Source organism: Sinocyclocheilus rhinocerous, unplaced genomic scaffold, assembly GCF_001515625.1.
Source record: "Sinocyclocheilus rhinocerous isolate Xijiao unplaced genomic scaffold, SAMN03320098_v1.1 scaffold220, whole genome shotgun sequence".
Lineage (NCBI taxonomy): Eukaryota > Metazoa > Chordata > Actinopteri > Cypriniformes > Cyprinidae > Sinocyclocheilus > Sinocyclocheilus rhinocerous.
In genome coordinates this window covers 681,433-705,819 of record NW_015666573.1, presented here as the reverse complement: position 1 = coordinate 705,819, position 24,387 = coordinate 681,433, and the positions used below count along the sequence as shown (strand labels likewise).

The following is a 24,387-nucleotide window of genomic DNA, read 5'->3' as shown; positions in this document are numbered from 1 at the left end:
CTGGTAGTGGGGGGTGTGGTTGGGGGTCCACAGGAGATGCAGGAGCATTCTTACCTAGACATGGACTCTTATCCCAACAATGCTGGTGAGCAAAAGTCTGCTGTGTATCAAACTCAGAAGCACTACTTTACTCTCTGTGAGACCTAAGAGACAATGATTGTTGTTAATTATTCTCCATTCTCTTAACTACTCCTTTCATCTTTTCTATGGCTAATGGTTTCTCACTTTTTCAGCAAACCTTAAGTTGAGCCAGACATCTCCCGAGTTGCCCCCGGCAACAGAAGGAGGCTCAGCTGCGAAAGACCTGCCCAATGCCCAATCCCAGCAGCAGGTCACCACCAGGTCAGTGGCCTTCTCTTCTTGTTCCTTGTTCATGTCTGTGGTTTCTATGTGTGTGTTACAGGATGATGGAGTGAGTGTGTGGTTTGTGTCTTGCAGAATGTTATATTGAAGTAAAATATAGTGTTTTTTTTTCTTTTCAAAATGTCTTACATACCCTACTGTTTTGAAAGTTTTTTCCTATTGTCTAATATTGTGAAATACTATTACAGGTTAAAATAACTGTTTTCTATATATTCTAAATGTCTTCAAATCTTCAAATGTAGTTTATTACGGTCATGGCAAAGCTGAATTTTCAGCAGCCATTATTCCAGTCTTCAGTGTTGCGTGATCCTTCAGAAATCAATCTAATATGCAGACTTGATGCTCAGAAAACATTTCTTATTATTAGCAACATTGAAAACAATTGTGCTGCTTCATGTGTTTGTGGAATCAGTGATAGAATCAGCAGTGATGCAGTAAGCATTTATTTGAAATAGAAGTCTTTTGTAATATTATAAATGCCTTTACTGTCACTTTTTGTCACATTAATGCATCCTTGCTGAATAAAAGTATAGGTTCATTAAAAAAAAAACATCTTACCCGAAACTTTGGAATGCAGTATATCAACACATTTGTGTATATTTGGACCATTTTTTTTTCAATTTTCTAAATAAAACAGACTAAAATATTTCTTAATTTCATGACCATGACTTTGGAGCAACCTTACTGGGTGAATTTCATGAAAAAATGGTCATAAATAACCCCACGTTCAAAAAAAAAGAAAAATTTATAAATAAATTGTATTATTACAAATATTATATATTGCATAAAAAATAAAATAGAACAGGCTTTATTTTGTCATGACAATTAAACACATCTGGGTATTTTACTTCTGAGTTTTGTGGAATTTGTCTTTCATTAGATTCTCATTATTCTCAATGCAGTATTTTTTTGTAACATACTTAAAATGATCATTTAAATGAGCTTAAATTAAAGTCAATGCAACAATACCACAATGAGTAAATGCTTGACATTTAAATAATATATATATTTTTTTTTTTTGCGTTCACATTTTTCACACATTTTCCCCTCATTTGAAGTAGTAATCAGAATTTAAAAAAAATGAAAATGCAATGCAAAAAATCCAAAAGGTTCAAGTAGGCCTTTTTTTATTTTGGGGTGAAATATCATCTGAAGATGTTTAGTTTCCCCCTAACAGTCACTGTGTTTGTCTATACATGCGCATGTGTGAATGTGTTCACCCTCTGGTCTCTCTCCAGGCCTAAGCCCATGACTCACCAGCTTTCCAGCCCTGATTTCCATGGTGAGGAGAAGAGTGAGCAGCTGACCAGCATTGGGCAGATCAAACCAGAACTTTACCGGCTGCGCCAGGGAGACCAGGGGGATGGCAAACAAGGCGACACCTGCGGCAAAATCAGCTTCCTCCTGCGCTACGCCTTCAAGTGAGTCCACTCTAATCCATTCCGCCATTCCCTCCTCTCCCCACGGGGAAGCATCTAGTTTGGAATTGTCACACAATGTGGATCCATGCCTCTCAATACATCAGTGGGTTATAAATAGATCGCATCGGCAGGGCTCAAAATTGAAAAGGCAGCTGGAGAAAGAAGCAGGGGAGTTGCAGTCAGCACAATGAGTTATAGTCAGGCCTGCTGTGGGCAAGCCCGTGCACGTCAGACCGGGTCCTTTATTTTGCCATCACACAGAGGGACATTAGAATGGTGGAAAGTGCTGATGTTTGAGAAATGAAGGAGGGAGAGGCTGTTTCACTCATGAATTATATATGACCAGCCACTTTAAACAGCACAGCCTGTCAACACATAATAGCACAGCACTGTGTTACGGCCAGAATTACAGAGTAGGCAGAGGGAGAGAAAGAGATGAAGATGGGTGAGTGGAGATTGATATCTCATTCCTTACACATAGGGAGTAGTTCAAATAAATGATTTGACACCTCTGTCCCTGTTCATTGTATTATCTGTCTATTATGTTCTACTAAGGTGAGTATGTCACGATTGCGTTTGCGCATGAGATGGAAAGCTTTTGAATTAAAAGGATAGTTCACCTAAAAATAAAAGTTTTGCTGTTGCCTCGTGTTGTTTTAAACCTTTTCTTTCTTTCTACTGTGGAACAAATAAGGAGATGTTTAGCAGAATGTCTGGGCTGCTGTTTTACTGTACATATAATGAACAGCCGTGGCCACCCTTCACTTTCATTGTATGGAAAAGAGCAACCTAGACATTCTGCTTAATATCTTTTGTGTTCGGAAGAGAGAGGGTTTTAAACAATCATGGTGAGCTGGGGATGAGCAATATAATGGTAGACACGGTAAACTGGCAGAACTTTATCAGCCAGTTTTGGATTAGATTTTGGATTATCGGTTACACTCAGTGTTGCAGTCACAAACGTTTGTGATTTGAAGTCACCAGTCACACAGCATCTGAGTACAGAATCAAGTTCATTTTGGCTGCTCATTGCACTTAAACTGTCAAATACACACAAAAATGGCAAAAGTCAAATTGCCATTTTCACAGATATTTACTTTACACTAGGGCTGCACGATTATGACATCATAATTGTCGATTATTCCCTTGAAATTGTAATTGTGATTATTAATTACGATTATCACAATTTACATTGAATGATGTTTATACCATTGTTTGATGCAACTGCATGCTGTATTTTTATATGAAAATAAACAAGCTGAAAACACTCTAACTGAAAATCCTTAAGTGCTTTTATTAAGCCTCAAATGTCAAATATACATCGGATTGGTTTCTTCTTTAAATTATATAAAAAAGAAAAAATATGAATGGTATTATAACGTTATACTAAAACTAAACTAAAACAATGGAAAAACCCTTAAGATAACATGTAGAAAGAAAAAACATATATTAAGCATGCAGAATAACATAAGTGGACTTTGAACGATTAATTGCCACTTTGAACGATTACGTAATTGTGGCATCCATAATTGTAATCGCGATTAGAAATTCGATTAATTGTGCAGCCCTACTTTACACATTTGTATTTTTGTTCAATTATATTTCTTTGTCCTTGCTTGTAATTAGTTTCTTCAATCCATTTTTTATTCCTAAAGGTTTACTTGTCTCATGAACTCGAGAACTTTTTACTTATATTAGGTAGGCTAGTATTAGTTTTGCTGTGAGAATCGTGAAATTTCATCAGTCGTGTGAGTAAATGAAAAGAATTTCGATTTCTTTTTAAAGGGGTCATATGTCGTTGCTAAAAAAGAACTATGCCTTCTTTCTTTGCATGAACATTTGGCGGCGTTATGCAAATCTTCCCACATCGTGACGTAGACATGTGGGGGCGTGTTTGAACGAGGTGTTTTAGGAGGGCGTGGAGCAGTCTTAACTTTTTTAAAGAATATCTCTTTGGGTTTGAGACTTCAGTCTTTGCAACTTTAGGGATCTTATCTATTCACAAACAGCTTGTAACACTCCAAAGAGAAAGGAAAACTTGAAATCGCATCATATGACCCCTTTAAAGCAAATGCAACCGGAATTGTTGCTCCGCGTTTACATGAGCACTAGCGGCCAAGATTGTTTCTCATCCCCGTGTGTTTAATTGACATCATCACACCTCCTGCTATGCTGTTGCGTTTGCAAAACATCAATGCGAATATGTCACGAATATGTACAAGCATTTTGGGAATAGCGGGCAGGTTGACACTGTCAGTCAGAGTCACATCCGGTGGGACGTAGCTTTCTATCAGCACAGCAGTAGGCCGATAACACATGCGGCGCGGAGGGAATAGCAGCTATTTCTAACCCATTGTCTATGAGGGTTGGAGCTGAATGTTGTTTTATTATTTATTTTAATTTATACGTCTATTTGTCAGATTCCAACTGAGATCATTGCATTTTCCGGATGAGCGCTTTCAGACAGCATGTGCATTGTATGTGCCTGTCACTGAATAAATGAAAAGCCGTTGTGCGGTGCAACACATGACTGGGGTGGGGGCTATGGGGTGGCTTTAAATGCTCGCTCTAATGTGGGCAAGACAGAACCTGTCATTTTCAATTATATTTTCATAGCCCTGAATGCTAATGGCACCGTACATTTCTAAAGATCAGCCTGATTTAAAGTGTGCTGTTGTGCTGCATGCCACTTGCCGTGAGATTCATTTCTAATTCCGCCAAACTGATATAATGTATATTAGACTGGACAGCTCAAAATGCATCTGGGACTGTTTTTTCAAACTTGAAATGTCTACAAGTATTTTATTTTGCAATCTGATGTAATTTTACTTTAGCAAGTATGTTTTTTGGGCCACACAGCGATTAAATCGCAGGATATTTTAGAGTCTCTCTGTTGGTTGCTAGTAGGCAGTCCGACTCGACCGCTATCCAACAATTTCAGGGGGTGAATCACTGTTTGCACTTGCATTGGTGATTTCAGCACTGATCATTGCATATGAATCATGTTTAAAATGTTATTTTCATCTACACAACTCATCCAACCATATTCCCATAACTCTCCTGCCAGTCATTTGATATATTTTAAAATGTAATTTGTTCATGTGATGACAAAGCTGAATTTTCAGCAGCCATTACTCCAGTCTTCAGTTTCTCGTAATCCTTCATAAATAATTCTAATATGCTGATTTGCTGCTCAAGAAACATTTCATATTATTATTAAAGTTAAAAACGTTGCTTAATATTTTTGTGGAAATATTTTCTGTGATGCGTTCCCCCCAAATATATATATATATACAGTGGGTACGGAAAGTATTCAGACCCCCTTAAATTTTTCACTCTTTGTTATATTGCAGCCATTTGCTAAAATCATTTAAGTTAATTTTTTTTCCTCATTAATGTACACACAGCACCCCATATTGACAGAAAAACACAGAATTGTTGACATTTTTGCAGATTTATTAAAAAAAAAAAACTGAAATATCACATGGTCCTAACTATTCAGACCCTTTGCTGTGACACTCACATATTTAACTCAGGTGCTGTCCATTTCCTCTGATCATCCTTGAGATGGTTCTACACCTTCATTTGAGTCAAGCTGTGTTTGATTATACTGATTGGACCTGATTAGGAAAGCCACACACCTGTCTATATAAGACCTTACAGCTCACAGTGCATGTCAGAGCAAATGAGAATCATGAGGTCAAAGGAACTGCCTGAAGAGCTCAGAGACAGAATTGTGGCAAGACACAGATCTGGCCAAGGTTACAAAAAAATTTCTGCTGCACTTAAGGTTCCTAAGAGCACAGTGGCCTCCATAATACTTAAATGGAAGACGTTTGGGACGACCAGAACCCTTCCTAGAGCTGGCCATCCGGCCAAACTGAGCTATCGGGGGAGAAGAGCCTTGGTGAGAGAGATAAAGAAGAACCCAAAGATCACTGTGACTGAGCTCCAGAGATGCAGTCGGGAGATGGGAGAAAGTTGTAGAAAGTCAACCATCACTGCAGCCCTCCACCAGTCGGGGCTTTATGGCAGAGTGGCCCAACGGAAGCCTCTCCTCAGTGCAAGACACATGAAAACCCGCATGGAGTTTGCTAAAAAACACCTGAAGGACTCCAAGATGGTGAGAAATAAGATCCTCTGGTCTGATGAGACCAAGATAGAACTTTTTGGCCTTAATTCTAAGCGGTATGTGTGGAGAAAACCAGGCACTGCTCATCACCTGTCCAATACAGTCCCAACAGTGAAGCATGGTGGTGGCAGCATCATGCTGTGGGGGTGTTTTTCAGCTGCAGGGACAGGACGACTGGTTGCAATCGAGGGAAAGATGAATGCGGCCAAGTACAGGGATATCCTGGACGAAAACCTTCTCCAGAGTGCTCAGGACCTCAGACTGGGCCAAAGGTTTACCTTCCAACAAGACAATGACCCTAAGCACACAGCTAAAATAACGAAGGAATGGCTTCACAACAACTCTGTGACTGTTCTTGAATGGCCCAGCCAGAGCCCCGACTTAAACCCAATTGAGCATCTCTGGAGAGACCTAAAATTAGCTGTCCACCAACGTTTACCATCCAACCTGACAGAACTGGAGAGGATCTGCAAGGAGGAATGGCAGAGGATCCCCAAATCCAGGTGTGAAAAACTTGTTGCATCTTTCCCAAAAAGACTCATGGCTGTATTAGATCAAAAGGATGCTTCTACTAAATACTGAGCAAAGGGTCTGAATACTTAGGACCATATGATATTTCAGTTTTTCTTTTTTAATAAATCTGCAAAAATGTCAACAATTCTGTGTTTTTCTGTCAATATGGGGTGCTGTGTGTACATTAATGAGAAAAAAAAAATTTACTTAAATGATTTTAGCAAATGGCTGCAATATAACAAAGAGTGAAAAATTTAAGGGGGTCTGAATACTTTCCGTACCCACTGTATATATCAGTGGCGGGCCGTGCATTTTACACCTAGGCCTTCAGTGGCGTCCTACATGAATTAATCCATCTCTTCATACCATCATAATGATGCCATGGCTATAGAAACCATAAATATTACACAGTAATGCAGTAGGCCTAACAGGGCACTACATAACAGATAGGTATCTTATGTAGTGAGAATGAATGCCATTACTAAAGTAAGTCCTCATATGGCTTGTTAACTGAGGGGGGTTACAGAGTATTTGTTAAATATAAAAACAAAATATATATTGTGTGTTTGAGTGGTCCAGACGCTACATGATTTACAGTGATGCTGTTTGCTAGCTAGTACACTGACCATCCAATCAAAGGACGAGAAAATGCTGACGTTATCGTTAGCCAGCTAGATGGCCCTGGTGCTGCCAACTCGAAATCTGATTGGTTAAAGCAACAGTTTCATTGCCATTGATTTAAAGGGGTCATATGATGCGATTTCAAGTTTTCCTTTCTCTTTGGAGTGTTCATACACTGCTGGAAGCAGTGCAACCAAGAGAAAAGCTATGAAAGAAAGAGAATAGACTATTGGAAATAATTTAATACACATTCATGGAAAAATATATTAAACTAAATCAGTGATTCTGATAGTGTTTAGGCCAGCAGAGAAGGCTTTGCTGGCCCTGACGGCCCACCACTGATATATATATATATATATATATATATATGAATCTAGAAACCAATTATGTTGCATAATTAGGGTTGCTGTCGCTCGTATTGCTAGAAATCGCCAACTGTCCTTGAAAATGAATCTCTTAAAATTGCTGTCAGTGTAAATACCCCTTTAATCCTTGTCTTTACATGATTGTACAATAATGAATTATTAAATTTGTCACTTACAGATTGGATGATAATATCACATGATTAACTTATTTGCTTCCATGCTGATTGGTTGAGATTTGTACCATGTCACTGCACATTCTTTATGATCGACATGTCAGTCTAAGGCCGTATTGGATTTCTGCTTGTGTTCTCCCTCCCCCAGTGTTGCTGATTTGTTTACGTGTCCAAATGAAAGGGTGACGCATTTTGTTAACACTGAGAGACACATTCTAACAAGGCCTGATTAGCAACCACAGAACTTCCCCCGCCTCTCTTATTTACAACTGCACAAACACTGGGTGAGCATCGCGCTTCAGAAGTTCACGGTCGTGCTGTGCTTGGCACCAGACCGCAACAACCCTGCTACAGTCTAGCCATGAAATGACCTATGGTTTGCCTCGTAATAAGCTCTGGATTATTTATAAAGTCCGGTGTTGGAAGCCACAGTCATTGCATTACGCATCAAATATTCATGTCTTTATATTCACATTAGGGATGTATTATCTCATATATTCACGTTCGTACAAGATCCATTTAGCTTGCGCAGCTCAAGTACGGCTCTGTCCATCTGTCAATTCCAAGCCATTGAGCTGGGTTGTACAATTGGCACCTCCTCTTTTTTTCCCCTATTTTCCTGAACCTGACAGCCATTGAGCCTCGCTGAACTCAGTGCTGCAGTGCTGTCCTGATACTGGCCTGGATGTCAGCCTATTTCAACATAAACCAACGCTCTTGTCATTGCTGGTTAGATGACGCTGAAATGAACTCACGCCCAGGCTAGCGAGCGCAGGAATTTCCAGATAGTTCAAAGTGAATTATGGTGACGTTGACATGTCTTTCTTACAGCACGGAGCAGCTGGTGGTTAAGATACTGAAAGCCCTGGACCTCCCGGCGAAGGATGCCAATGGTTTCTCCGATCCTTATGTCAAGATCTACTTACTGCCTGATAGGAAGAAGAAATTTCAGACCAAGGTATCTTTTTTTATCCTAGCGAGGCAGCAGTCAGCTCCCTGCTTTTACAATAATCCACTGTTCAGATGGCAGACCTTCTTAGGACTCATTAAGATCTGGTTGCGTTTCTCAGCTTGCCTGTGTGATTTTTTTTCCCAGTGCCCTAGTTCATCTAAAAATACATCTATATCAGGCGGTGCATTTTGAATTAACTTTATGCATTTGCAGTTTTAATGTTAACCAATCTCTTGTTCACTCCCTTCGCTCACTTTTCCCTCTCAGCTCCTCCGCTTATCTAATTTCCTTCACTTTCTCTCATTTCCACTTGGTCTTTCCGTGGCTCTGGTTCGCAGGTGCACAGAAAAACTCTCAACCCGGTTTTTAATGAGACGTTCCAGTTCGGCGTGCCTCTGGCGGAGCTGCACTCGCGCAAGCTCCACTTCTCCATCTACGACTTTGATCGTTTCTCCAGACATGACCTCATAGGTCAAGTGGTGGTGGATAACCTGCTGGACTTCAGCGAGGGCACCGGGGAGAAGCCAGTTTGGAGAAACATCGTAGAAGGAACCGCGGTGAGATAATGACACAAACACATATTAAAGGTTCATTAGAGTCGGTGAGAATGAGTAGTTGATGGCGTTGTGTATTTGCACATGCTGTCTGAGTTTTAGCATGTGATTTGCTGAAAGATTTATGCAAATTAGGTAACACCACAAACACCGGTTCTGGGTGCTAGATTATGAAGGATGCAGACCGCTACACTACAACAGATGTTCGACTGTCAGGATCTGACGTACTATGCTGAGACCGTACAGCGGGGCTATTCAGCTTCAGTCCTGGAGGGCCGCTGTCCCGGGGAGTTGAGTTACAACACTAATCAAACACACCTGCGTGTCATTTTCAAGAAATCCTTCACCCAAAAATCGTTCTAAACCGGTTTGACTGACTTTCTTTGGCACTATAAAAAAGAAAATATTTTTAAGAATGATGGTCTGTTTTGGTGACCATTGACTTCCATTATGTGGACAAAATTTGTTTGTGTTCCACAGAAGAAAGAAAATCGTACAGGTTGGGTGAATAAATGATGACAGAATTTTCATTTTGGGTGATCAGTTGATTAGCTTGTTGACATGCTTTAGACTGTGGTTAAATCTAAACCCTGCAGGAAAGTGGCCATCAAGGACCTGAGCTGAATAGCCATGCTGAACAGTGATGAGTTTATTTGCTACATTTCTTGCCATACACAGTAGTAGAGATGAGAGAGGGGAACAGGATGGCAACATCACCGGGCCAGACTTAAACCCGGGTCTGCTATGAGCACCACTGCTCAATATGTCAAAGCACTCACACTGAACACATCGGCTTCACGCCAACACCTCAATAGGAAATGCTGGAAGTGCGCTTGACTACACCAAACTTCTGGATATGTGCCAAGATATAACGCTCTACTCCTTTACTTGATCACCATTTGATAAATTACTGCTGTCATCAATAAAAATATGCACAAATGTCTCTTTTGAGCAAAACTGCTTCCCCTGCTTTCCCTGGGCAGTACATATGCACTGATAATTACGCAAGACAAATAGCATTGAGTTTTGTGAATAAAGCAAATCTTCATTGAGTCAACACTGAAAAAATATTAACATCTAAATGAACTTTTTTTTAAATTTATTTAAGTCAAAAATATTATTTAATATTGCCTGAAAACATTCACTTATACAAAGAAAACAATTTTGTATGGATTAAATCAGGTAGGTCTAAAAAATGTCTTTTAAAATTAAATTCAACGCTATAATTTTTGGAGTGGTATGTGGTTTAAGACGCAAGGTTTTGCACTCAAACACGGTTTAGTGAATTTCACCCAAGAAATTGTGCTGGATTTAATGAGAACCTTAGCCAGGACAGATTTTATGATAATAGTGGTATCTTATATGGTACTTGCGTATCTCTATTAAGTGGAATTGAAAACCTCATTTTATATTCATGAGACGTTTTTCACAATTGAAAATCATGCGTGATTACATGCTAAGGCGATGATGATGATGTGTCCTTGGGGATGTGGGTAGCAGAGGTGTGAGGTGATCTAGTGATGCATGTGCTCGTCCTTCCAGAGAAAATTACATGAAATTAGTGAAGGTCCACTGTGCAAAGGAACTTTTTTCAAGAGCACTTCAGAAATTGCCACTGCATCTTAATGGAGCAGTTTTTAGAAAATTTTTGTCATGATCATAGAATATTGTTATTTTAAAATGTGTTTGCACCTTTGGAGAACAGAGAGAATAAATCAAATCAAACACAAGCTGCTGTGTGCTTAAATAAGGTAGATTACATTTTCCACAGCACGACTAGGTCAAATGAAGGAAAGAAGATACATTTGGCACCATCTACTCAGTCTGACAAGACAAATGTAAAAATTATTCAGTGATGCATGCTGGATTTGAGTATGTTTCTGACATTTGTGTGTCTGACATGTGAATGGATGTAAATGAAATGTTGGATTCAGCCAATCGGCCGCTCAGGTGGCATTAGCGGATTTACCTACTCAGCTGGTTTGGGGAAAAAAAATGACTTGGTGTATAATACATTTTTCAAAGTGCTGGAGTGTAACAAAAAAACAACAACACTCACATAATGCAGCTTTCACATCACGTTTACGGACCCAGACCCAAAGCTGGCAGCTCCTATAGTTCTTGGAGATGTACCTCATATGCTTGACGTTTTTGATGAAATATTGTAGCTCTTTTTGTTTACCTCTCCTACCCTTGTTCTTTTTTCGTCATAGCTGATGATTAATTCTGTCTGGCAGAACAAGAACTTGAGAGAAAGATGAAAGGTTCAACCAAGAGTGTAAGAGAAAAAACAGGCATAGCATCTCAACACATATTCTTCAGAACAGTCTCTTTGCAGTAGTCTTGCTTTCTAAGTTATAGCGTTTATCGGATTTACATGGTCATAACCTGTGGATGTACTCCAAAAAAGTGTGTTTTTAATGTTTATTAAAGTGGACTTTCATTGCAAGTGCATTACTGTAAACATGATTTTCTTCTTGTTCAAGGACGAGTTAAAATGAATTCTGTGGTAATCACAGCAGGCCAGAGCTGCGTTTGAATTGAACAGAGAGAAATCCTTTAAAAATGTTTGATTAAGCATTAAAAGCCACAGACATTCCTTCAGTTTATCCTTGCGTCTTAATAAAAGGACAAATACATTTTTGAAACATTTCAAGAAAGACGGTGTAATCATTTTTTTCCATGAATTTCCTTATTTTTGTGCATTACATTCAGCATTTGCATTACTCACAATCTAACTTCAAAGTGAACTTTGGACCTTTCGATATGTTTTTTGTGTCTGCAGGAGAAAGCTGACCTGGGCGAGCTGAACTTCTCACTGTGTTACCTGCCAACAGCTGGCCGACTGACCATCACCATCATTAAGGCCACCAATCTGAAAGCCATGGACCTCACGGGCTTCTCAGGTACCTGGTCTTGCTCGTGGTCCCCAGCCATTCCTCTAATTCCCTCATAATTAACAGCGATACCTCATTAGCACCTCAGACATTGTTGACAGTGAGACGTGATGAAACTGCTGCTCATTAATAACCTTGGTGTAACACATCCAGCATGTGAATAATGAAATAACATTAAAGGTCACAAAACCATCAGTTCTGAAAGTTCTGAATATCAAATAGCACCTCTAAAAAGTTGAATGTTAAAACTGAAACGCCTTATAAAGGTATCAACATCACAGTCATAAGAACAAGCGACATCTTTAATTAGTGTTGGCTTATTTAATTATCACAGCAAGGCTTAAAGTAATGTAATAAAGATTCCTCTTATAGGACATGATTATGTTGCACTATCCCGGTGCATTATGGAAAAAGCAATGTTAATGTATCATTATTGCTAGCACAGTAATTATTGATGCCGTTACTCGCATTAATTTTTAATGTTGTCGATGCATTACGTCCTGCCGTTGCTATTTCTTTGACAAATTTTCTCTCTCCTTCACTCTTTCTGTTCTTGCTTTCTCAGATCCATACGTAAAGGCATCTCTGGTTTGTGAAGGTCGAAGGCTGAAAAAGAGGAAGACGTCCATAAAGAAGAATACTCTCAATCCCACGTATAATGAGGCTCTGGTCTTTGATATCCCCAATGAGAACATTGAGAATGTGTCGCTCATCATCGCCGTCATGGACTACGACTGGTAAGATCATGACTGCCTTTTTCATGCTGTGATGGGCTTTGAGACATGCTGCAACACATCAAGCTCCCTGCTGTGATACGAAGCTTGACAGGAAGTGCCCACTTGTAACATTAGGCATGCTTACAGGCTGTGTCTCACAGAACTTATTCAGGAACACATGGATTTTCCATTCGTTGAAAGAATAAAGCATTTATTGAAGTTCTGTGGGAGAGATTCAAATTAGATCTACACAGTGTTTCCTACAGAGTCCAGTTGTGTAAATACTTTTCTATTGTAATATTTCTCCAGTGTAATATACAGTATGCTACCATTCCAAAGTTTGGGGTCAGAAAGAAGTTTTTAAAGAAATGAATACTCTTATTCACATTAAATTTATCCAGTTACACCTTTTTTTTAATTAATTCAATGGATCGTTGAGAGCAGACTAGTGCAGTTATTAATGCAGTTATGAGAGAGAGAGAGAGAGATTAAACGTGTGTAAATTACCTGAGTCTGTGCGTCTCTCAGCAGTGTTCGGCAGCAGTGTCTCTACTAAAAGCGAAACTTGAAGTTAATCTGCTTCAAGAACAGTGCTGTTATTGGTGAGAAATGACATGTATCTTTTAGGTTGCTAAACTATTTACTGATAAAATTGTCAGAGCAGCGTGTATGTTTCCATGTGTGCAAGTGTGTGTCAGTGCTGAACACTATGTGTGTGCATGTTTGAGTGGGAGAGAGAGCAGGAGAAACAGAGTATGTGCTTTCCATACATAATAAAACAAGTTTGTGGCAAAAACATGGAAATAATTTGTCATTTTTTAAATCATATTGTTTACTATATTTATTTGCTTGATGGGATTTCACTTGATGGGTTTTGGTTCTTTTGCTGTTGTAGGCTGTAAGGACCTTTGAAATAACTGAAATATTTGGGCGAAGTGATATGGACATGTAATGCGGTCAAGACCTGCCTGGAACTACTTTAGCCGTGCTTTCCCTGAAAATAATTGCATACCTTAAAACATTTGTCAGACAGTCAGATTCAAGCATTCAACAGCAGCGAAGGATAAGGTTTAATATTGAACTACAATTAATATTAATTAATCAATTAATTTAATTACAATTTTTCAGAATAGACCAGAATAGTGCATTTTACTACGTTGTTGAGAAAGTAGCAATATAAAACTGAATGAAGTATGATCTTTTCATGCGTTTAAGGATCTCTGTGACTGATACTGATGAGATAGTTTGTTGTTTAATTGGTGAATTAAAATTCCTGTTGTACATATTTGTACGTGTATTAGTGTTGGGCGATATGGTAATTTTTCAAATCGTCATATCGCCAGTCCGTGAGATCGCCGATAGACGATATTATCGTGCATGGGTGGGTGGGGGCAAGAGAGAGACTCCCTGTACTTGTCATAGGCTATTTCATAACTATTTGGTGTTTTAAACCGCGCGCAAGAGAGAGAGGGAGCCTATGGAAGCACCACGAATCTAAATAATATACTTTCAAACAACCGGTCGCAAGACAGAGAGGGAGCCTATGGAAGCACCACGAATCTAAATAATATACTTTCAAACATACTGATAAACTAACATGTTAAATACAAAAATATTTAAAACAGCTAGTTCATATATATTAGGATACAACAGTCATACATCGCTATTAGGACTATTTTTGAGTAAATTTAAATTAAACAGATACATCAGTCATACAGCGCTCCGGACTGCGCCCGACGCACCGCCACAGAAACAAGAATGAGATGCGTGCGTTCTAACATAACTGGCATTAAACTCAGTTAGTGAGGGCTCGGTTAAAATATTGCACATATATCAGGGCTCTAGACTCATTCTTCCCACTGGTCGCTTTTTTGCGACTAATTTTCTCAGTTGGTCGCAGGAGCACATAATTTGGTCGCAATTTTTTTGTTGCTACATTTGATTAATCAATGCATGCTGATTAACTTTTATCATAGTTTATGCTAGTTATATGGTAACGAAAGTGTTCAACATTCAACCCGTTCTTTTTCATCAGTATTATTTGTGATTTAAATTTTGTGAACAGGAATTCCTCTTTTCCTGCGCTTTCACTTTCACTTTCAAATTCGCATCTTGGTGTCATGTTTTACAAGAAAAGATAATTGTCTGTTTTAACAAAAACGAATAAGACAAGGCATGGCATAGGATACATCACATGCTGTATATACTGAATAATAAATTACAGAATGTTTAACAAACACTGAGTAATCAAATAAATAATAATAATAAAAGAAATAAGGAAAGCCTCCATAGCATAACACCAGGTAAACAGCAAAGATAACAAGCTTTTCAAAACAAAAAGACAAGTAAAACTAAACTGGCTGTCGCTGACAGGACTTGCATGTTTTTTTCCACAAGAATACCAACATGTTCACCTTCTCTGGTTTAAGAAGCGGTCTTTTACTTTAGTTTGTAAACCAAATCCTCCGTTGCGCTCCGTCCGCAGCGCGCACCTAAATACAGTGCTGAATGAAAAACCGGGGCAATTTGATAATAATAGCCGAATTAATGGGCCGCCTAATAATAATAATAATATTTAATACATTAATAGGAGAATGAGCCTAATATCGTCTTGACTATCGACAAAGACATCTGCTATCGTCGATATCTCTGACTATCGTCGATACACGATACTATCGTCTATCGGCTCAACCCTAACGTGTATGTGCTCCACTGAACATAGGGCCTTATGCCCCCGTGTGTTAGGCTATTCCTGGTGGACGTCTGCACTGTTTTGCATAAAGACAGACACCTCATGAATATACATGATGGCCTAAAACTAATGGAAGCGGTGTCTGGTGGTGAGACACTCTGTGGCACAGCCAATGTTTCTTGTCTGGTGGGCACAACTTAAGTCACCTCTTCTGTATCTGTGGAGCTCTTCTTGCAGCACTTCAGTATGATAGACCTTAGGAATGACATTTATGTTTTTTACTTTTTGAAAATGAAGTATATGTACTGCTAGGTGTGTCCTGTCATCTAATCCCACTTTTATGGCCATATTTTGTGTGCTTTTGTGGAACAAAATATGACTTGAAAAATCAGGTGCATACAAATCGTGTATCAGATTCTATTTTAAGAACTGCTTTCAATTCTGAGGAAATCCACATCCGAGTTTCCCAAATGTGTGTTTGTCTATGCTCTCCATGATTTCATCTCTTTCCAATTGCATGTGGCACACCAGCAGCTCCTCCTAATGAAGCAGCTCATCTGTGAGCCACAGATAGCGGCTGATGAATTGCTCTTAGCTTTGCTGCATGCCATCTGTGCTAAATGCTCCATTCAGAAGCGTAATCGGCTGGATAATAGTCATTTCTTACATATATCTGTCATGCTAAACAATCCATTTTGCATTTTATTTTAGTGTTTCTGTATTTAAACCGGCATTACTGTGCATGACGTCACACAGGAGCAGGCAAGGCAAGTTATTTTTGTTTGAGATGAAGAAATGTTGTTCATGGCTTGCAGACTACTTCATAAAACTGATGTTATTCATATGGTTTCAGGCTTTTTGCAACACAACGACTTTAAGTCTTCACTAAAGCTTGACTGACTTTATTTTGGCATTATTGTTATTAAAATAAAGGCAGGACATAACTCTTGGTGGCACTCATTTCTTTGAGCATGACTTGATTTAGTGGCAGTGTTGGTGGAGCTACTTTGAATCTGTAGCTTCCCGAGCTACTTTAAACTACAGTCAAGCTACCATTAAAAAAAAAAAAGTTAGTTATGCTTCAAACAGCTTACAAAAAGTAGCTACATTGAAGCTATGTACAGGGGTAAATTCAGTTTAATTGTATCAAAGCTGTATTTATTTGGCACAAAATTAAGATCTGAATTAGGACGACAGCATTTAATTAGCCAAATACATTTATACTAAAAGCTAAATGATTAATATAACTGAGTAAAAACAGTGCACAGCAGCATTTAACCCAATATTTCATTTAAAAAAATAGACTTGGGAGCTCAAGTGAATCATTGACTCATTTATTTGTGCCTCTTTGTTTTCATTAAAATTATTTGAGAGGACAGTTTTATTTATCTACACTACTGTTCAAACTTTGGAGGTCAGTACAAATTTTTTGAAGAAATTATACTTTTATTCAGTGACATCAAAGACATTTTTTAAACATCACAAAAAATCCTGAAAAAAATGTATCACTGTTTCCATAAAATACATTAAGCAGCACAACTGTTTTCAACATTGATAATAAGAAGAAATGTTTCTGCAGCAGCAAATCAGCGTATTAGAATGATTTCTGAAGGATCACATGACACTGAAGACTGAAGAATTGGCTGCTGAAAATTCAGTTTAGCCATCACTGGAATAAATGACATTTTAAAATACTTAAAACCTGGAAAAGTCAGATTTTCATGATATGTCACCTTTAAGGTTTTATTAATGTTTTTCCTGTATTTTTGATCAAATAAATGTAGTCTTGGTTAGCATAAGAGACTTCTTTCAAAAACATTAAAAAATCCTACTGACCCCAAACTTTTGAACAGTAATGTGTATATAAAAATTGTAGCAGGGTCTCATATTTCTGGTCAAATGACCGATGATATAAATACATATAAATATATTTAGACCACTTAACTTAGTGATTGCTGTCGGTATGTGAAGAGACTTTCAACCAGCATAACAACAAATGTTTTTGAACCAAATCACCTGCGCTGCCTTTAAGTGTGTCATCACTATTGCAATAGGGAAGTTACACTCATGAAAGTAAGTTTTTATAAAGTTATACCCTGATGTCTTTATACAAATCCAGGCCTGTCACATGACACACAGAAACTATGGAGTACTTTTTTTTCTACTCCTACTGCTTGGCAGTAAACAGCATGCATGAATGTCATTTATTTTCTGTCCATGTCTCTGATCAACAATAAATGCAGGAGGAAAGATTTATTTCTGTTCCACTTATTAGACCCGCTTGTTATTCCACCTTCACTTGAGCAGCTTTTCATACTCACTTTTCGAGTAATTAAGTGATTATGACACCTCTCTCTGTTCTAATCTTCTCTCTCTCATTTTCTTTATCTCGGTAATCAGTAGACCTATCATAAACGACTACCCATCTGTCCTCTGTGACAAATTTTCGCTCAAATCATTGAATCCGTTCCCTGTGCTCTTGCCTCATTTTGTTTATCACTGTAATTCAATAATTGGAATGTACCTCTGTCTCTCTCTCTCCTTCTGTTCTGTTTGTCTTTGTAATTATGTGATCTCTCAGTCTGTGTCTGTGTAATTAAAGGACTGCGTGTGGAAACTCTGTGTCTGAGTACAAATGTTTTTGAACCAAATCACCTGCGCTGCCTTTAAGTGTGTCATCACTATTGCAATAGGGAAGTTACACTCATGAAAGTAAGTTTTTATAAAGTTATACCCTGATGTCTTTATACAAATCCAGGCCTGTCACATGACACACAGAAACTATGGAGTACTTTTTTTTCTACTCCTACTGCTTGGCAGTAAACAGCATGCATGAATGTCATTTATTTTCTGTCCATGTCTCTGATCAACAATAAATGCAGGAGGAAAGATTTATTTCTGTTCCACTTATTAGACCCGCTTGTTATTCCACCTTCACTTGAGCAGCTTTTCATACTCACTTTTCGAGTAATTAAGTGATTATGACACCTCTCTCTGTTCTAATCTTCTCTCTCTCATTTTCTTTATCTCGGTAATCAGTAGACCTATCATAAACGACTACCCATCTGTCCTCTGTGACAAATTTTCGCTCAAATCATTGAATCCGTTCCCTGTACTCTTGCCTCATTTTGTTTATCACTGTAATTCAATAATTGGAATGTACCTCTGTCTCTCTCTCTCCTTCTGTTCTGTTTGTCTGTGTAATTATGTGATCTCTCAGTCTGTGTCTGTGTAATTAAAGGACTGCGTGTGGAAACTCTCAGTGTGTCTGAGTGTGTGTGTCTTAATGGGCAGGTTACTATATGACACTAAGGTCCTGTCTGCATCTTTCTAATTATATGATGCCAATTAGGCCTCCTTTTTTATCTTGTTACTTTGTGCTTTCTAGCTCCTCATGTTCTCCTGTGTCTCTTTGCAGTCTTTCATTCTCTCTCTCTCGCCCATTTGTTGTAATGGATACACTGGTCTGTGGTTCTCCTTCATTTCTTAGCCTAACTGCATTAATTCACTCTCTCCCTCCCACTCTCTCTCTCTCTCTGTCTCTCAGTATTGGTCATAATGAGGTGATCGGGATGTGCCGTATGGGCAGTGATGCTGATGGACCAGGAAGGGAGCACTGGACAGCCATGCTGGCGAATCCCCGCAAGCCTATTGAACACTGGCACCAGCTGGTGGAGGTAGACAGCGTGACCGCATGGAGTGTGTGTGTGTGTGTGAGCGAGCATGTGAAAATCAATCAATGTGTGCTGTGTGTTATTGTGTATAGGCAGTGTCCTCTATACAAGCCAAATCCTTGTTAAAATGCCTTTAACCTTCACACCTGATACCTGTTCGTCTTAATAAGTAAACACCATTCAAGGTTCACTTGTCTTAAAAAAGACTATGGTTGTCAAAAGTATTTATTTAGGTTTTTATTTGCCCACACACCCTGTAAAGTGTGCTTGCACCTCACGGTCAAATGCCGTTTTAGTTAAAATCCCCATCTGGGTGAGATATTAATGTAGTTATTATCTCTATTACTATTATTATTTTAATGTAGAAAAAAGGGATGTGTGCATTAGACCTTGTAGTGTGAATGCAGTCTAATACAGTTGCTGCTGTCTATTATGTTGACAGCATTAATCAGAAAACATTGGCACGAAAAAGAGCAGACCACTTACTCGCTGACTGAATAATTCACATCAATGCTTCATTAATTGAAAAATACTTAAAACTACATTCTTTTGTTTTCATTTAATTTGTTAAAACAGTATTGAAAAAATTCAATAACACTTTGAATATTGCTGTGGTATTGAAATTGTGAAACCAGATTTTCACTGGTATTGGTATCAGCTACTAAAATTTTGTTTAAAAAAAAGACTAAAAGAAAATCTAGAAAGAAAGAAAACCTAAATCGTTGACAGCATTAATCAGAAAACATTGGCACGAAAAAGAGCAGACCACTTACTCGCTGACTGAATAATTCACATCAATGCTTCATTAATTGAAAAATACTTAAAACTACATTCTTTTGTTTTCATTTAATTTGTTAAAACAGTATTGAAAAAATTCAATAACACTTTGAATATTGCTGTGGTATTGAAATTGTGAAACCAGATTTTCACTGGTATTGGTATCAGCTACTAAAATTTTGTTAAAAAAAAGACTAAAAGAAAATCTAGAAAGAAAGAAAACCTAAATCAAAAAAGAAAACCTTTCTGTTAACTCTTTCCTTGAAGCCTGTATATATAATGCATTAAAATAAAGGTATACGTAATGCACAATAATACATTTATAATGTCCTATAATAGACCTTATAATCTTAATTACTATAACACTTATCTTTCTTGTGGTTATATAAAATAAGAGTTTTATGTAAGGGCTAATGTATTACACATTAAATCTCAACAGCAGGATCAGGACCTCTGAAGCGGTTATTTTGCGACTGATTTGCACATAATCTTTCCTATTACATGGCTACTTACCTAATAAATAAATAAATGAACATGAAATTGAGTCGATTTTGTTTTGTTTTTTTTGTATGTGAGAAGGAGATATAGCCAGATTTACTAATTGCTTGCACCAGCACAAACCCTTTTTTTGCCTTGAAAAACTACTGTCAGGGTTTACTAGAGGTACGTAGTGAAACATTAGCAATGAAAATGCGTGGACACAGTTATTTTTGTAGCTAACCTTATTGCATATACATTTGTAGTTTCCCTTTCAAACGCAAAATTTATGGGAGAAGACTATTTAAATAAATCAAAAAACCCCCCAAAGTATGTCTTAATCCATTCTGCGGCTGTGTTAGTAGATTACACACACACACACACGATTATCATCAGTTCTGCTTATGTGCAACCTTATGCTAATTTGCACTGCTCAAAAACAGGCAGTGTTGGGTTCCCCAGGACCAGAATTGGGAACCCCTGAATTTAGAAGCATGGATCGCTAATTTATTTACATGACATTTCCGTGGCTATTCTATATTGTGAATATAGTCAAAGCTAAATGGTTCGACACACAGTAAGATTTTTGACAAGGGAACTTTAAAAGAGAAAAAAGAATAATTAAGGAAAATCAATCATTTTGTGCCATTTTATGAATAATATGTAATCATGCAATCCATTAAAAAGTAACTGTAATCTGAGCATTTTAAAAATGTAATATAATCCAGTTACGAGTACTCATTTTTTGGAATCTGATTATGTAATCCAGATTACATGTAATCAATTACTACCCAGCACTGATTATATCTGTGGTTATAGTTAATACTGAAAAGATACAATATAATAAATCATTAATTTCTTTGATAATTTATTATATGTACGGAATCACCTTCTGAATAATCATGTATGTTCATTGTTGTTTACCTTCACAGGAGAATGCGTGGACACAGTTATTTTTGTAGCTAACCTTATTGCATATACATTTGTAGTTTCCCTTTCAAACGCAAAATTTATGGGAGAAGACTATTTAAATAAATCAAAAAACCCCCCAAAGTATGTCTTAATCCATTCTGCGGCTGTGTTAGTAGATTACACACACACACACACACGATTATCATCAGTTCTGCTTATGTGCAACCTTATGCTAATTTGCACTGCTCAAAAACAGGCAGTGTTGGGTTCCCCAGGACCAGAATTGGGAACCCCTGAATTTAGAAGCATGGATCACTAATTTATTTACATGACATTTCCGTGGCTATTCTATATTGTGAATATAGTCAAAGCTAAATGGTTCGACACACAGTAAGATTTTTGACAAGGGAACTTTAAAAGAGAAAAAAGAATAATTAAGGAAAATCAATCATTTTGTGCCATTTTATGAATAATATGTAATCATGCAATCCATTAAAAAGTAACTGTAATCTGAGCATTTTAAAAATGTAATATAATCCAGTTACGAGTACTCATTTTTTGGAATCTGATTATGTAATCCAGATTACATGTAATCAATTACTACCCAGCACTGATTATATATGTGGTTATAGTTAATACTGAAAAGATACAATATAATAAATAATTAATTTCTGTGATAATTTATTATATGTACGGAATCACCTTCTGAATAATCATGTATGTTCATTGATGTTTACCTTCACAGGAGAAATCCATAAACACATACGTGTCAAAGAGTGTCACAGCCTCCCCTAAGCCACACATAGTGGTGGACAGCCCTCACTCTGAGTAGAGATGTGAGTACACACACATGAACATAAACACATGCTGTAAATAGAAGGGCACTTCCTCACATACTGGGTCTGTGTGGGTGAATGCATCAGTGTGTTACACTGGAGTACTTCAGGTTTCAGTCATGAACTAACACATTGATAAAAACATCAATGACTGTGTTTACACAGCAGCAGGATATGGCTGTTAGTCCTGTTTTAGAGTGCTAAATATGGTTACGTTCTCACAGTTTTGTTATTAACAACTGCATTCTATAACCAAAATTTTCAGGACTCAAAGCCAAATTTTGAGAGCGAGAGTGGTTAATATGTATATAGAACCGCACTGGAGAACTGGTTATGTGGGGTTCTGGTTACTTACAGATGAAGACGAGGCGAAGATATGAACTTGTTTCGTGGTCTGAGTGCAACACAAATTCTGCTGTCTAAAAAAAAAATAATATTAAAACAACATTTGAAGCCAATATTGGTTAATTAACATTTGACACATCAACTTGCTCCTCAGTTGGACTCACTAACTTATTTTTTATCACTCGTTTTTATCGTGTTAATTGTGGTGCTTTCTGGCATTAAAAAAGGCACTATCTTTGATATTCATTCATGACTTTCTAAACAAAATTGTTCAAAACCGTGATTTGTTCATATGACGCCATTCAAGCTGCTTTTCTAAGCTATTTAACAGTCGCATCTGATAGTAAATGCAGTTGTCAGTCCCATACACTATGAATGCAGCCATCTGTTCACTGAAGCTCTTTGTGTTTATGTAACTTACTGTTTGTGTTTATATGGTTAACTGTGTTTTTTTCTGTCTCTCTGTTTCTTTTTCTCATCCTCAGGTCAGCATTATCTTTTTAGCAACAGAAATACATTCTTTCTTTTCATCTGTGAATAATAATTTATCAAGAAAGAACCAGAGAAGAGACTGTGCTTGTGTTAGTGCTATTCCTCTAAATCAACCCTGCAGACCCAACACAATATATAGAAAAATAACTAGACTAGACCAGACACAAATCACACACACAAACAGACATACACATGGAATCGTAACAAAATAACTGGCATGGATGGTTTTGCTTCAGGAATGATGTTAAAGTCAAAATATGTCATGATTTATTCAGGGGAAATATGAAAAAAACATTCCCACTTTAAATAGATAATCTTTATTTAGGTATTTGAAACTGAGCCTACAAAAAATTAGATTTTAATCACTTTAAAAAAATAAAATAATCAGGAGAGACCTGATTGATTATGGACCACAAATGTTTCTGTGTATGTGTGAGCGCATGTGTGTACGTGAGTTTGTACGGGTGTCTGTGTGTAGCTATAGAAAATCTCTACAAGGTGTTTTCAGTCAGACAAATAGCTGCAAGTTCTCAGAGTGGGTCTTCTCTGCCAATGCAGAATCCTTGAAACTGTTTCCTGTTTCTCTGGAGAGGAGGACTACTTTATGACCGTTCCCATATGGAGAAGGAGAAATAAGGACGGATACATTGGCCAAATCGTGTCGTGCAGTATTGAAATGTGTCCCTCTGCCTTTTACATTTTTATCACCTTCTGCTTGGAGCTCATTGAGATCAGCAGTTTCCTTTTTTCGTTTGTTTACTAGAGTCCAACCATTCTTCTTGTTCTACCAGATACTGAATGAAATGATTGGAGAATATGTTTCCCTGACATGGACACACTGGCAAACTGAATCCCATTGAGAACTCTTCCAAAGGGAGCTATCATTGATTTCAAACATTGCCAGAGGACCCTAACTGGGAAGGACCTTGGATTTGTGTGCACTTCCTGGAAACATATCCTACGGGGAAAAGATCTGGCCATAGTATTTTATTTTTATACCATGCCAGGATGTTTTTTTCTCTTAAGACATTTTTAATTTCAAAAGAGGAAGTGTATGCTCTCCATCATCCTTCTGCCAAGAGGACCGCTTTGGAAAGACACACGCGTTCATCCTCTTTTTCCTCCCGTGTATCCTATGTGTTTGTAGGAGTGCTCTTTTGTGTCGATACGCGTTTGCTCGTCGGTTTGTGAGTACGCGTGTATGCCTCTGTCAGTATATGTCACCGTGACCCTGTTTACGTCTCCACTTCCCGTCCTTTGTCCTGCACAGAGAAAATCTCATTTTGAACAATCAAGTGTCTTCTGTCCTGTGTCTTAGAGGAACTATTTCTTGTGTAGGACCTGTTGCACTTGGTAGGGACAGGGTCTATTTCTCAGATGCGCGTTTCGGTTGTTCTCTGTCGAATGTGGTAGTGACCTGTCTCTGTTGTGTCCCTAACCAGCTCGTCACTGAAACGTGTCCCTAGCCTGATCTG

The 24,387-nt window shown here is 37.9% G+C and overlaps 1 protein-coding gene across 1 annotated transcript; it reads left to right on the top strand.

Annotated features, from left to right (window-relative positions):
* Positions 1 to 6: 6 nt before the first annotated feature.
* On the top strand, positions 7 to 23,898 carry LOC107732896 (synaptotagmin-C-like). The gene is made up of 10 exons (XM_016544333.1): positions 7 to 85; positions 234 to 342; positions 1,602 to 1,784; positions 8,420 to 8,546; positions 8,879 to 9,097; positions 11,880 to 12,000; positions 12,557 to 12,728; positions 18,947 to 19,076; positions 21,985 to 22,075; positions 22,906 to 23,898. Exons 1-9 carry the CDS (start codon positions 37 to 39, stop codon positions 22,069 to 22,071), a joined length of 1,197 nt encoding a protein of 398 aa, XP_016399819.1. The 5' UTR covers positions 7 to 36; the 3' UTR covers positions 22,072 to 22,075; positions 22,906 to 23,898.
* The last annotated feature ends 489 nt before the right edge of the window (positions 23,899 to 24,387 follow it).

Excerpts from the sequence above, each read along its gene's own strand:
- LOC107732896 (XM_016544333.1), top strand. The coding sequence starts at position 37 with ATGCAGGAGCATTCTTACCTAGACATGGACTCTTATCCCAACAATGCT. Across the intron at positions 9,098-11,879 it reads ACATCGTAGAAGGAACCGCG|GAGAAAGCTGACCTGGGCGA; the intron begins GTGAGATAATGA and ends TTGTGTCTGCAG. Across the intron at positions 12,001-12,556 it reads GGACCTCACGGGCTTCTCAG|ATCCATACGTAAAGGCATCT; the intron begins GTACCTGGTCTT and ends TTGCTTTCTCAG.